This window comes from Micromys minutus, assembly GCF_963924665.1.
Source record: "Micromys minutus genome assembly, chromosome: 4".
Classification (NCBI taxonomy): Eukaryota; Metazoa; Chordata; class Mammalia; order Rodentia; family Muridae; genus Micromys; species Micromys minutus.
In genome coordinates this window covers 63,939,020-63,954,003 of record NC_137973.1, presented here as the reverse complement: position 1 = coordinate 63,954,003, position 14,984 = coordinate 63,939,020, and the positions used below count along the sequence as shown (strand labels likewise).

General features: G+C 42.5%; 1 protein-coding gene across 1 annotated transcript in view; it reads right to left on the bottom strand.

The window, feature by feature from the left end:
* Window positions 1–12,455: 12,455 nt before the first annotated feature.
* The window catches only part of PAPSS1 (3'-phosphoadenosine 5'-phosphosulfate synthase 1), a 72,888-nt gene continuing 70,359 nt past the window's right edge, over window positions 12,456–14,984 (bottom strand). The window contains exon 12 of the mRNA XM_080916435.1: window positions 12,456–13,151. Within this exon, the coding sequence (XP_080772561.1) occupies window positions 13,013–13,151 (139 nt within the window). The 3' untranslated portion in view covers window positions 12,456–13,012. The remainder of the gene's footprint in view (window positions 13,152–14,984) is intronic.

Below are 14,984 nucleotides of genomic sequence, written 5' to 3'. Positions count from 1 at the left end.
TCCTCTTCTCTTTCAAAGTCACCGGGTTTAAATGGTGATACCCATGGATACCCAGCCAACAAAGCTTTGCAAAACACAGTATGAATAAGAGAAGTTTCCTCGATGAAAGGAAATGAAAAGATTTAGAAACCAGAAATGGAAGGCCATGGGGGGGGTGGGCATAGTTAGACCAAGATAGACCAAGTGTCACTAATCGTGTGTGGCTGTGTGGCACTAGGCACTTGCTAAGTGGCAGACACAATAGCATCTTCACTGATTTGCTGCTTTTGAGGGACAGCTGACCCTCGGGTAAAGTGACCTCACAGACTATCTTGAGTGTTTGGTATGGAGAATTCACAGGATATTCAGAAAAAGGAAAATATCCAAAGCATTTAGTATCAAAAGCAAGTATTAGCCCATCCTAGACTTGATGACCAGACAGGAATGCCACTTTTAGCCAACCAGTAATTAAGTAATTCGACAAACCAAACCCAGCTCGTGCCTTATCCTAACCTCCGGAGCTAAATGTACATGAGACAGAAGCAAAGCACAGTACAGTTCAGGACTCAGAATACTCGTGGGGGAAAAATTGTAATTCTACAATATCAATCAACTTCTACAACTCCACCTACCCATCCATTCTTCCCCAGTACACACCATTTACATTCTTACATGGGCTCATGTGTAGAAGTAACCCAGCCTGTGGTAAATAAAATGGATGAAGGGTTCCCCACCCCCCAGTACCATGTTCTGATAACTCCCTCTCCCTCCAGAGGTCTACAATCTCCTTTAATTAAATTTCAAAATATGTAGGACATAGGGCCAGATGCTGAAGTTGCAAAGGTGATTTATCCATCTCCCCTCAGAGATCACCAGAAGATACCTTGAAGTGCCTTTCTCTAAATATCAAAATTTTCCTTTCTTAAATGCCAGTGGCTAGGACAGATACAGTTAGATTACCCAGTAACACCATAACCATCTTAGTTTCTGTGATTTCGCTCTGTGGTGTTTACATCCGGTTAAAATTGCCTAACTCAGTGGTCTGTAGAAAGTGTCTCCATCGTGAAACGATACATCCCTTGCTTTCTGATGTAGGATGTGGGGAATAAACCCCCAGCTGCACTCATTGCACAGAGTCATAAATTTCAGAAATGAATGATGGATGTTGAGGTTCTGTGAATTTTAAGATGTCAAGGATCTGGGAACTGCCTAGTCTAAGGTGGGGAAAAAAGTTTCTAGAAATCAGCATGTTTTAATGTTTTATTTTTAAATCCTGGTACTTCATTTCATGAGAATCACAATAGTCAAGAAGCAAAAGCTCCAGCTTCTGATTTTCCTTCTGAGCCAGCTGACACCGTGTTGGTTCAATGGACAAGAAAGTGTTTGTCACATTACCCATAATCCCAAGGGTGCCAGCGGTTGCTATGACAAGGGCTGGCACAGCTGCAGGCTGGCAGGAATTGGGAATCCGGTCATGATTCTGGTCTTGTCCTGTTTGCCTTGTGCTGGCACTGCGGTCCTTGTTTAAATACTGTGATGAGCAGAGAGTCACACGTCCCCATCCTTTGCTGTCCAAAGTGGACAGACATTAACATATGCTAAGGTAGCACTAGAATAGAATAAAATATTCAAGAGAAAGGCCTATTTGCCAGGTCACCATAGAAGTGGCCAAAAACGTCACTGCCCTTGTTTGACAGAACTTCTAATTTAGACTTTGATATTGCTAAAGAAACAGCAAGAATAACCCTTCAGAGTCAAAGGACAACGAAAGAAAAGGTCCTGGGATGGGAAGAAAGGTGAGTCTATTTCTAAATAAAACAATTCATAAAGGTAGATCTATCTAAGCCGCTAGAAAAATAAAAAATGTGTTTGCTTCACATTCACAGTTAATGAAAGCTTTTTAATTATGTATATTCTAATGAACTGAGCAAGAATCTTACCTTTCATGGCAGCAGAAAAGTAGAGTGACTACATAGACCTTAAAAACAGCCGTCAGGATCCTCACCCGGGTACGTGTACCAGCCTGAGTCACACTAGAGTGAGTCAGAGGCAATCTACTCTAAGAAATGTGTCTTCGTTTTTCTCATAAGGAATGTTTTCATAGATATGTAAGCAAATAGACAAACGTGCACGCGTGCGCGCGCGTGCACACACACACACACACACACACACACACACACACACACACACACACAAACACGCACGCACGCACACACGAGCTTTGGTCTTCAAATAAAGAACATGCAAACCAGGTGTGGTAACACTTCCCCAGCACTTGGAAGGCAGAGGCAGCAGATCTCTGTAAATTTGAGGCCAGACTGGTCCATAGAGTAAATCCTAGGTCCGCCAGAGCTCCAAAGTGATACCCCGTTTCAAACAATAAAATAAAATAACAACAGTACCCACAGCACATATGCTTCCATGTGCTGTGCCTTAGTTACTTTCCCTATCACATACTCCACACATAAAAGCTGAGGCCTACATACAAAACATACTGGGCTTTTCCCTTACACATTCAGATTAATGGTGTCCGAATGAAAGCTGTGCTTTTTTTTTTATGAACTCCTAAATATAACAACCCCTTTAGGCATAACAGTGAGACGAGGGTGGACCCAGGGTGTAATGTCCCCCACATTTGGAGTCACCAAAACCTTGCCAGCTACATCAAACATCAATGAATCTCACAGACATAAAACTAAACATTAAAAGTCAGACCAAAGTACACATGCCACGCAACTGCACTTATATAAAATTTTACAAGCAGGGGAAACTGTGCTAGTATTTGGGGGTGTATACTTCAATGATAAAACTATAAATAAAAGCAATATTGTGGTTTCCTCAGCCAGGAAGGGGGTGGGCGACAGGGGACAACTGACCAGCGGGGGTATGAGGGCACAGATTCAGCAATGGCGATGTAAGTAATCTGGACTTTACTTTCTTATTAAAAAAAAAAATAAATGAAAAAAGAAACAAGCTATGCTTGTGGCTATGTGTAATTTTCTGCCTGTATTAAATCTGATCGCATGATGTGAAAGCTAGAAAAATAATTTACAAAATGTGTTTTTTTTTTTTAAGATGGACGAATGCTCTCTGTTAAACTAATTCTACTTTTAGGAATCTACCTCACAGGCATTTTATACTCTTTAAAAAGATTTATTCCCAGCTACCCATCATAGCTTCTGCTTGTAACTCTGATGCATGGAATGCTGAAGCCAGAGCATTGTCACAAGTTCAATGACAGGCAGGCTACATCGAAAGATGCCCTCTCAGAAACAAAAGACTTATCTCTACTGATCAGTGACAAGTGGCTGGTATTTTATATATTAATGCGTGTAACCTAAAACCAAACAATAAGGAAATAGCTAAAGTAAATATTCACACACTGTCGAAACTGAAGACACATAGAATATAATCCTGACTCTATTTTAAAAACCTGTCCATGAAGACAAGACTTGGACGCATGCATCAGATATGAAAAGAGCATTTGTTGTGAGATTGTAACTGATTTCTCCTTGCCTTAAATGACTTTCTACTTTTCCAAACTTCACAGTTTCTAACTGAAAATTTACAGTGCACAGCTGTGTGGTTTTAGTAGAATATGTACATAAAACTGTGACTTAACCAAAGTCTACTTATAGTCCAGCATAGAGTTTGTTACCCTGTGTGCTAATCAAAAAATTGAGATATTGAAAGATTCATTAAGATAGAAAATAAAGGCTGGTGGGTACTTCTTTCAAGCTTCCTGTGAACTACAGAAGGAAGTTCCTAAAGAAACTGAAGAAATGAAGATGCAGTACTTAGGTAATTTGTCCCAAGTCACATGATCACAAAGATGTCATCTTAACAATTCTGGATTCCAAAACTCATTTGAATTCTACCATTCACCTGTGAGGAGTTTTGCAAACAAGATCAGTTACAAAATAATAGAAATAATTACCCTCCTCTAGAAAATACAGTATGGACACCCATACTGTTTGAGATCCAATATAACCAGGCTAAGCCATGCAACCTAGTGATTTCCAATATGTTGAGAAATTAGGGTGGGGGCAATACAGACACATGTGAGAATCTATTAAAATCCATAGGAAAATGCCCACCCAAATATGAATACAAATATATGGATGGGTTGGGTTTTTATTTTTCAATAATTTGAGGGGGGTTTAAAATGTATACAGGTTTGGCATTCTGGTCTGCAGAAAACTAGTGTTTTCTAGAAAACTAGAGTTGAGTGTGAGAAGCTAGAAACCCACTGTTTAGGAATCCAGGGAGTAGCAAAAGCAAACACTTCCTCTCCTTACACTTCCCTATACCCCCTACAATGAAAAGAGTAGAAAAGGCCACGTTGGCTGACCTCCATGAACTTGACCAAGATGGCAGACCTTATTCTTTCCTTCTACATTCTACAAGAGTAGATGTCTTACCAAGAGCTCCTCGACATCACTGGGTAAATAGATGCTGATGGCCTTCCACACTGGCTACAGAGGAGGCTGACGATTCTCTTTGATACTACTTCTTCCTCATGTATAGTCTGGACCCAGATGGATAAAATCAGAAATAGAGGATAAAAAGCCAATGGGACAGCTCCAGGCTCAAGACCAACCTTTCTTTCTCAGATCTTCCTTGGCTAGTAGATTTGAGAGAACAAAGAAGAGCCCAAAGCCCTGATGTGCTCTTTGCAAAGGAGCTTCTAGTACCACCCTGGACCAGATCATCTGTCATGCTTTAGATTTACCTTTTCCTTCCAACCCCTTATCCCACAATAGACTCCACGGATTATGACAATAAGCTTCCCACCCACAGTCTTCATCTCTGTAAGACTCAAAGGCTGGCTTAAAGTTGGTGTTATTTATTGTTATAAATATACCTAGAACCCCTCATGCTCAGAATGAGCCAACTACTCCACGTCATAGCACAGAGATGAGAGACAAGGCTCCTGTCCTTCAACTGATGTTCCTTATGTAGTCATAGCCCAGCTCACCTTTTCCCACCACTGAGAAGGAGCCAGAGGCTCTGACTGGGAGACATGGGACAGCTACCAGGGAACTTGGTGAATATTTATGAATCCCGTCTGATGTGCCAAAAGCTATGAGTAAACTGCTTCCAGATCTCTTAACCTCACCAAACCCCAAATCCCTCATTAAATCAGCAGGACAATCAATTCTTTAGAAGACATTCAGCATTGCCTCTTCTCGAGGAGCTATGACATCTAATCCAGGGTCTTACAGATGTAAACTTGCTGCTCTGACCCACTCCATCTTAGTAGTCAAGAGCACTGTCGATGTATGAGCTAAAAAGCAAAGTCCCTTGGCTACACTTTGGTGGACGATCCCTGTCAGATCGCTCTCTGTGTGTCTTGAGGACCCAAGCACTGTGGCAATGGCTGGCTCAACAGTCAGAGTTGGGGATTCTGTGCTTGGGAAAGCCATCACAAAAGAGTGACAAAAGTAAAGGACTCAGATGAGACTGAACAGGAATTCCAGTTTCAATTCCTGGTTTGGCCCAAGCATAGAAAATCTGATTTGCACCATGAATTCTGAGCTGTCAGATTAACAAACAGTCTTCAGTCGGATGGTATTAATAAAAACTTGAAGCTCACAGGCGAAGCATAAGATATCTCTGGCCGCGATCTTCGTGTTGTCCTGATTTCTATATTTACATGTTTTATCATGTCTTCTATGAATTCTAAATCTTAAATATTTTCCAAAAGAAGTTAGGAAACTGTTTAAATGTTGTGACAAAGAATGGCTGAATGGTCCTTGGTCCTTGATCTTCTGGAGAACTGAGAAAACTGTTTCCTAGCCTTCCCTGGAGTTAGGTTGGTGTCGTGTGTCTGACAATGGATGAGGAAACATGTGGGAAGTGTCGTCAGTGGCTCTCCAGTCTCATAAGTCCCCAAATGAGCATTCCCTTTCTCATGTGTCCTCTACAGCCAGTAGAGGAGCCAAGACCTGGGGGGGGGGGGGTTTCTTGGTTTTGTTTCTTTTCTGTTCTCAGGAAGTCTTGGACCCAGGACCTTACACTGCACCACTGGACAAATTCCCAGAAAGACCCATGGAGTAAAAAGCAGAGCAGAAAGACGGGTTGCTAAATTCAGGAAATAAGCAGTTTCTCTGTCAATTCCCTAGGGTGGAGATGGGTACATTAGCAGTCTTTATCCTGATCACAGAAGAAGAAAATTCACTTTGCTGCGCTGTTCAAGGACTGCAAGCAAGACAGGAAGGTGAGCCATTTTTAAACTCTAGCAAAGAACAATCCATGACCTTTGAAGTATTGAGTCTCAAGGCATGTTAAGGACTCTCCCAGAATTCCCAACACAACCCATCATTATCCACTTGTGACTCTTCACATTTAGGCCTTTCTATGGAAAGATGCTAATCCTTTTAATATCCTATAGTTCATTGACTGGAGTCTCTTCCTCAGAACCTAAGAATGTGACCTGTTTGGGCAGAAAATATAGTTTCTATAGATATAATTATAGTCAATATCTTACAATAAGATCATCTTATGTTTCCAAAACAAGTCATTATCATCAGCAGCAGCAGCATTATTAAATCTTCCAAATGAGTCTTTAAATCCAACAGAGGGTGTCCTTAGGAGAGATAGAAAAAAGAAAGAAAGAGAGAAAGAGAGAGAGAGAGAGAGAGAGAGAGAGAGAGAGAGAGAGAGAGAGAGAGAGAGAGAGAAAGGCACAGCCTGCATAAAGGAGAAGACAGTCATTTAAGCTGAGTACTGATCAAGTAGTACCTGGAGCCACCCATAAGTGAGCTGGTGGTCCTGCAGGTTGGACAGCTCCACCTCCACCTTGGAGAGATTCAGTGAGTTCTGGTTTATGACCAGCAGCCACTTGTTCCCACAGAAGAGGACAGGAGCTTGAGAGTGTTCAAGGGGATTTTCCTTGACTTGAAAAGATGAAAATTGCATCTCTGAGGTGCTATTTGTCAGTTCTTTAGTTCGAGAAAGGGTGGAGGAAAACCATGGTACCAGAGGCTCGGTCTGCAGCATGTACCATTCTGTTTCTATAAAGCTGAAGACAGTGGGCCCCTGGACCATGGGAAGGTGAAGTGCTGGGGTAGAATTCCAGGAACTGAAGGAACAAGGGATCTTCCTCAGGCCTATTGGCTTGTGGGGTTCTAGCCTAAATGAGAACAGCACAAGTTCCCTCCCTCCTTGCCTCTGCAGTATGAACGACTTTTATGTGGCTGTTTGGCTCCTGCCATCAACAGAGAGACCATTTTCTCTTCCCTTGATTCTGGGGTGGCCTGTGCCTTGTTTCAGCCAATGAGTTGTGACATCAGCACCTTGGAAGACATTTCAAGTTGGGGCCCCATCAGACTCTGAATGCATCTGCTTGGCTCTTGTTTCAAAGTGTAACACAGTGCCCAAACTCTACTGTAAACAAACGTTCCTGGATTGACCATATTATCTCTGGATGTCCTTCAGATGTACCATAGTAGGAATGATTACTCTGAACTATTTTCCAAAAAAAAATTTTTTTAAGTATTTTAATGTAATCTTCATCATTCAAAATTGAGGTTTTGGGAGCTAGAAAGATAAGTTGTTATGAGCACTTTCTGCTCTTGAGAAGTCTAGGGTTTGGCTCTCAGGACCACAGGGACTCACGACTATCTCTGATTCCAATTCCAGGGAATTCACTTTCTTCCTCTGGCCTTTGAGGGCACTGAATGAACATAGTGCAAAGAATATAGGGAGACAAATATACACGGCAAATAAAAAGGAATTTAAATTGAGTTTCCACATCTGTCTTTATGTTCTTTACCAAAGTTCTTTGTTTTCTTTTGGTTATTTCTGTCAGTAGGAGAAGAAAATTATGTAAACGTTGAGCATAATACTTTTAATCCATAGATATATCAGTAAAGCAAACAATGTCCCTTCCAAAGTCAAAAATACTGTGATCCTCTCCCACCCACAATATACCTCGTAGACAGTATCTTGTAATTTTCCTGAGAGATTAGCATCTGGGTTCACACTGTCCTTGTGTTTTAAAAGGAACTAGATGTAAGGGAAATGTTAACATAGCACACCGGATTCAAATGCAAATGTGGAAGTCATGAAATCCAGAAGTGAATGTTCTCAGCTTGTTCCCAGGCATGGCAACCTGTCATCTCCCACAGTCGGTGCTACTGAAGGTCATTAACTCACAAGTCAATAGTTTTCTAAACAGGCATTATAAATGTAGAACAAAAAAAAAAAAAAAAAAAAAAAAAAAAAACTCCTACTAGGATCACTATCTACTAAAATTTATATTTTTTTAATTCCTCGTGCTATGTTTTAAAGCTACATCCTTACAAAGTTTCAGTTCTTGTCACAGAAATTGCATGGTGTACTGGCTGGTTTTGTGTCAACTTGACACAAGCTGGAGTTATCACAGAGAAAGGAGCTTCAGTTGAGGAAATGCCTCCATGAGATCCAGCTGTAAGGCATTTTCTCAACAGGGGGGAGGGGCCCAGCCCATTGTGGGTGGTGCCATCCCTGGGCTGGTAGACCTGGGTTCTATAAGAAAGTAGGCTGAGCAAGCCAGGGGAAGCAAACCAGTAAGTAACATTCCTCCTTGGCCTCTGCATCAGCTCCTGCTTCCTGACCTGTTTGAGTTCCAGTCCTGAACTTCTTTGGTGATGAACAGCACATGGAAGTGTACAATGAATAAACCCTCTCCTCTCCAACTTGCTTCTTGGTCATGATGTTTGTGTAGGAATAGAAACCCTGACTAAGACATGTGGTGCGGGGGAGAAACCTGTAGAAAGGTTTTGATCTCTTCTCCTTTGCCATCTCCCTCCACTCTGCACGCAGCTCCTCTGTAAGTTGGAGAAAGGAACGGAAAGGTGATGTCTGCAAAGTAAAAACTGTGGATTGCTCTGTTCTTCAGGTCTGCCCTTTCTTTTATGGGGGTAAGAGACTTTGACTTGGAGGTCCCGTGCTATAGATGTAATTCTTGGGCCCAAAGAGAAGTCAACAGACTTCCTGTCAAGGGCCAGAACTACTGCATTACAATTCATAAAAGTAGCAGAATTGCAGTTATAAAGTAGCATTGAAATGATTTTATGGATGGGGGTCACAATAGCATGAGGAACAATATTAAGGGGGCACAGCATTAGGATGGTTGAGAACCACCATCTAGAGAACTATTTTTGCTGGCCCATTTTGGTTTTTCCTTCCTGTACTGAAGTTGTGTTCTATTTTATAGTTTCCTAACTGCTCCATTTCAGTGTATCTATCAGTCAATCTAATGGCCAAGGCTCTCTCCAGCTCCTACTTCAAGTTGTTTACTTTCAAAAGGAGTGCAGTTGTATTGGGCCACATTAGACTAAGTCAGTGTTTTCAGTGTGGAGAACAAGAATATGCCACCCCAACACACAGCGCTGTCATAGAGACCATTTTGAATCTCTCATGACAACCAATAAACGCAGAGGGAAGCCTTCCTAGGACTTCTTTTATATGAACAAAACAAACATTCTTGAGAAACAAGTGCTCTGTCGCCCTTCCCTTGACAGGCATGAAAAGGATGGGGATCCAGCTCAGAAAGGCATATGCCTAGTCTGGTCTCCAGGACTCCATGTATGACTTAGAAGGCCACATTCAAACTCCAGTTGCTTATCAGGGCTGGGTCCTAAACCCTGCTGCCGTTTTCCTTGGGAATCTGGAGAGGCAGAACTGGAAGAGAACTACAGTCCACAAATATGTAGGTTTAGAGAAGTTAGATTTCACTTCAGTTCATGGAAACACTAAGAGCTGGATGGGCAGGGCAGTTTTTGCAAGACAAAGATTATTTACATTTGGAACAGGACCACGTGGAATCAGAAATGGCATCTAGCAGCAATAAGAGCAAACAGACCTGGAGGCTTAGAAGGACACTGGACATGTAAGAGGCCCAGGGGACAAACACCTCCTTACCGTGTGGATTCTTAGGTGCTCGTAAAGACAGGCCATCTGCCAAAGCACAACCTCCAGATTTTTCCTGATTAAGTATCTGAAGGCTGACTTCCACGAGATAGGTAAGATTTGCCCGCTCTTGGATGGAAACGAAACTGAAATATGTGGTCTTGATTATCACCATGGAAGGAGAACGGACAGATTTAAGATGCTCTTGCTTCTGCCAAGACCATCACACTTTCTTTTCCTTCTTCCTTTAAATACATTTTTTTTTTTATTTTTCCATTCCCGTCTCCAGTTGATGAATAGATTAAAAGGCACTTAGATTTCTGAAACCACTTGGCAGGAGACATTCCCCAGAAGAGCTGGATGTTTTAAAGACCTGGTTGGTCGCTTTTTTTATAAACTAGGAAGGGGAAGAATAAAATTTCCACATTTATCAGCTTTGAAAACACGTGCCAACCGATGAGCTGGTGGAAGTTACTGGTTGCTTTTATTTCTTCTGTGCTTTTCTCAAGCACACAAGTAGGTGGCAAAGCCCTAGGGAAGGGGGTCTGGAGTCATGGTTCCACCACATTATCTTTGTAGTGGGCAGGGGCCCAGGACAGCTACCTAATAAATTACACGGTGACTTTTTAGATGATGACTCATCTGTTAGCCTTGTTTCTGCCGCATCTTAATTCTGTAAGAATTTTTGGTCACAAATGGAAAGGGAAGTGTGAGGACTATTGGAATCAAAATGGACTGATTTACTAAGCCCTAAGAAAACAGACTTGATAAACTATGAAGTGGGATTGTGAGGGTGGTCCTCACACGTATTTGCCTGATATCAAACATGCTCATGAAGAGAGTCTGCCAAACCACAACCTGGCACAGAACTGCTCCTACAAAGATGTTTGTCTAGTAACTGCCCTTTGACTTTGGACTGTATCCATCACCAAAAACAGTTATTTTGAAACAATTTACATCATCTTACCCATTTACATAGAAAACTCCAGAATTTACACATAACCCACCACGAGATCCTATACCAGACTGTAACCCTGCCATCCCTAAGTAAGATCAATGATTTGCTGAGACTTTTCTTCCTCTTCCCCTTTCTTCTTCTGCTCTGCCTCTTCCTCCTCCTCCTCTTCCTCACTTTTGTTTCTGTTGGTTTTTGTTTGGTTTGGTTTTTCCTGAAGGAATGGTCTCCGGGCAACCCCAAACTGGAACTTGTCCAAGTTGGCCTCAAATTCAATCCTCCTGCTTCTAAGACCTAAGGTCTAACTCCAATGCTGTTTTATAGATGGCATTTTAAAATCTTTTTTTCCTAAATTTTAACCTTTAAAAGGGTTTTGGCAGCATTATTTTGAAGTCTGGAAGCTCCACCAACCTTCCTGGGGTGGAAGAAGTCTTTTCTGACCCTTCATTACATGTAAGTGGGCTGTAGGACCAGCTTTGCCCCACTGACCCATCAGGTAACACAGAAGCTTCTCCGTACTCTCTGAATACTTCAGAGTCAGTGTGTGACATTCTCGGAGGCAAGGTCTTGCTTTGATTTTAAGTTCTTCTGTTGCTCTTACAAACCTGCCTCAGCCTCCTGAATATCTGGAACACGCATACAGGTGCGTGGCATCATGCCTGGATGTGAACATTATTCTTAATGCTGTTTCCCTCTGTAACCTCTCACAGTCATAGACACACAAAATGGCAGAGATGGATGCATGAGTATGAACTTCTCTAAGGGAGGTCAGGATGTACCAAAGTGTAAGCATGGGCTCCACAAGGAACAGCCACTGTTAATTAGCTCACCACAAGCCAGATAGGTCATTTTGGTAGCTGTCAAAATACACCTCAAAAGGCTACTGAATCCCCCCTCATTTTCTTTTTCCTTTGAGAAGTAAGATTAAAGGGTGGTTCTGAGGGTGTCTTTGACAGTGTTATAATCTTATAAGGTAAGGCCAAAAGCCAGTAGGTTTGTGCATAGGTTCTGGTACAAGTCCTTTCCCTATAAACCAGTTTCCTGGTAAAACTCCTAGAAAACTGTAGGTCTGAGGCAAGAAGGGGAGGGGCTTCAGCAGTTCCCCGTGCGCTGGGATCCTTGCTTCTCTTGCTGGCAAGAGGCTTCAGTCAGATCTCTGGTGAAGTGTTCCTCTTCTCATGTCCCAGCAGTTTCCCTGTCCTAGTCTGCCTCACAACCACAACCTGAATGATCAAAGCACACATCTGCCCATGGGGATGGAACAGCATAAAGCAGGAGCAAGCCTTCTTGACTTCAAGCAGCTATGACTTACGTGGTGGCTTCAGCTTTCAAAGCAGTGGCGTTCCATTACCATCTTAATCTTGGTGTTAAGAATACTGAAGAGGTATGTTGCAAACCATGAGATTCCAGATAGACGGAGAATTCTCTTTTAATTTTCCTACTTGTAATTCCAGAGCACCGGTTCCTGCTATACAGAACTTGAGCAAACAGCAAGGCATTTGGAGCTGGGTACCAGACCCAGATTAAAGATGCTTTCATATTCCACCTCTGCCAGGAATTTTTCACACTGAAAAGTTTTCACAATGAAGGGGAATAGGCACACAAAACATAAATAACCCAAAAATTAATTTTATTGAATCAAAGCATTCATCAGTACTTAACACAGATTGCAAGAATACCTCAGCGTGTGGGGTTGCAAGGGAGAGAGGGAGCAGTTTACATTTTTTAATGTAAAATAAAAGACCTAATTGCAACAGATAGTTTGTAAAATTTGTAAAATCCCCCAAACAAGGTCTAGCCAACTTTATGGTTTAGTGATTTCCCCCCCTTTATTAAAAAAAATGTAAAGCTAGATGGTGTGTGTCTTACTGATTACAACTAATAAATCAGCCTGGAAAACCATAAGACAGAGGCATAAATACAATAGAAAAGGCGAGATTTTTAAAACCGTATTATAAGAATATTAACAGTAAGTGGAAAAGATACATTAGAACCAGGGTGGGGGCTACAGTAGGTCAAGACAGAACTCAAAGGCAGACCAAAACTGATAGACATGGAGGGAAAGAGCCTGGTTTCAGGAAGTGTGCCCAGACAGACAACCACGGAGAAGTGCTGTCCCTGACTGCATGGTCCCTCTGTGACTGAGCCATGCGTCCCTGGCAGAGTGCCCAGCTCAGCAGATTAGGCTTTCTCTAAGGACTTGTAGTACTCCACCAGCACAGTCCAGGCCTTGGGGGCCATGAAGCCCTCTGGAGGTTTCTGGCCTTCACGGGCCAGTTTGCGCATCCTTGTTCCTGAAATAAATTCAAAGTCTTGGTGGCTGAAAGAGAAAAAGGCCAGTCAGTAACTTCATTGGTTTACAAAGTTATGGTGAAATTTAAGGGGAATTTGTTTCTTCAGTTTATGTTAGGTCACTAGACCAATGAGAAAAGACATTGCTCTTCTGTCTGATTTAAACCACTGAGCTAAACCACTGCACAGTTCTTCAAAACAAACAAAACTGAAATTGTTATTGAGATCAATTAATGTTTTAGAAAAATTATAAAAATAGAACACAGCAAGATTCCATGTGCTCTGTACCTCATCCTCCCCAACAGGGACATCCTGCCTAGGGCGGCATACTATTTAATACAGAGAGGTAATGGACAGAAAGGTGCGGCCCGCACTCTCAGGTCTCCTGGTCCTCTCTCTCTTCTTATCTCTGAGTGACGATTCAGCTCCAGATGACCACCTGCTCTGGTTCCAGGAATTGCCACAGCAAGATCACAGTGCAGCTCCCAAACCCTCCGGGAACCTCTGTCCTTTCCTGGTCACACCTATCTGTCTCACTCATCTCTCCCCTAGTCCCAGAGAAATGCTAAGTGAGAATTAGCATCTCTTTTAAGATTTGTGTGTGTAAGTGTGCGAGTGAGTACCTGAGTACATCTACACGCACCACATACATGCTGGGCCTGCAGAGGCCAGAAGACAACACCGCATCCCCTAGAATCGAAGCCACATCGGCTGATGTGGCTGCTGGGAATTGAACTCAGGCCCTCTGCAAGAGCAGCCAGCGCCCTCAACCAGTGAGCCTAGTCCTGGATTCCTTACTAGTTATCCTTAAAAGACACAGGGTCGAATCTGCCTAGTGTAGATGTAACATTTTAGAAAGCTTTAATCTGAAACTCTAAATGCCTCTGGGGCACGATGCAACACACACAGTAACAACCAACACTGTCCCTTTAGATGGGGTACCAAAGGGACAACAGCATCCTGATCTTTCAACAAATAAAACCACATGAAAGCCTTTTGGCCGTAAGCACAGAGCATCTACAGTTCCAGCACATGCAGCTTGCCTATAATTCACCTGCTTCCTTCAAACACCAAACCCACTTAGAAAGCTGAGTAGACACAGAAAAAGGTCCAGGTCCCTTCCATTTCCACCTCCTAAATAATCTAGTACCTGCCCCGATTAGAATATTACCGTAGGCATTGAATAAAATATTTAAGATGTAACTAAAATGTAAGTAAAATCATCAGGATATTACACATTGTGAACAGTATTTCTAGAGACTGAAGGTTTGTGGTCCCCAAGTTCACACTGAAGGCCTGATTCCCAACGAGAGAGACGTAGGGTTGGGTCTTTTAGGTGATGACAGGAGTTAGATGAGGTCATGAAAGCAAGATCCTATGACCAGAGTAACCCATTTCTCAACAAAGAGACGCAGGATCTCCCATGGCCTTCTGAAAACTTGGCTTTGGACCTTAGCTGTGTCTGCCTGCAGACAGCTCAAGTCCCGCAGACCCCAGTCTTCTGCGCTGTGATCCTGGACTTCCTTCCCAGCCCTGACATCCATGAGGAATAACTGCCATTTAAGCCACTCAGACCAGGGCAATTTGTTACAGTGGCCCAAATTCAGACAGATACTAGAATTCTGTCAAAATGCAGAGATAGAAAGGAGGCAATTCTCGTGAAATGATAATGCAGGCTCTAAGTCGGTCCTTTACAGGAAACAGTCTCCACACAAGAAAGATGAACCTTCTTGGTGATCACACTGTACATGCAGTTTCTGCTGTCCTGGTGTGTGTGTTCAATGTCCAGACTGCTCACGGGAACAGGGGTCTTGGCCAGAGTTCTCACTATCAGCCTCTAAGCACCGATGCCATCTGGAAG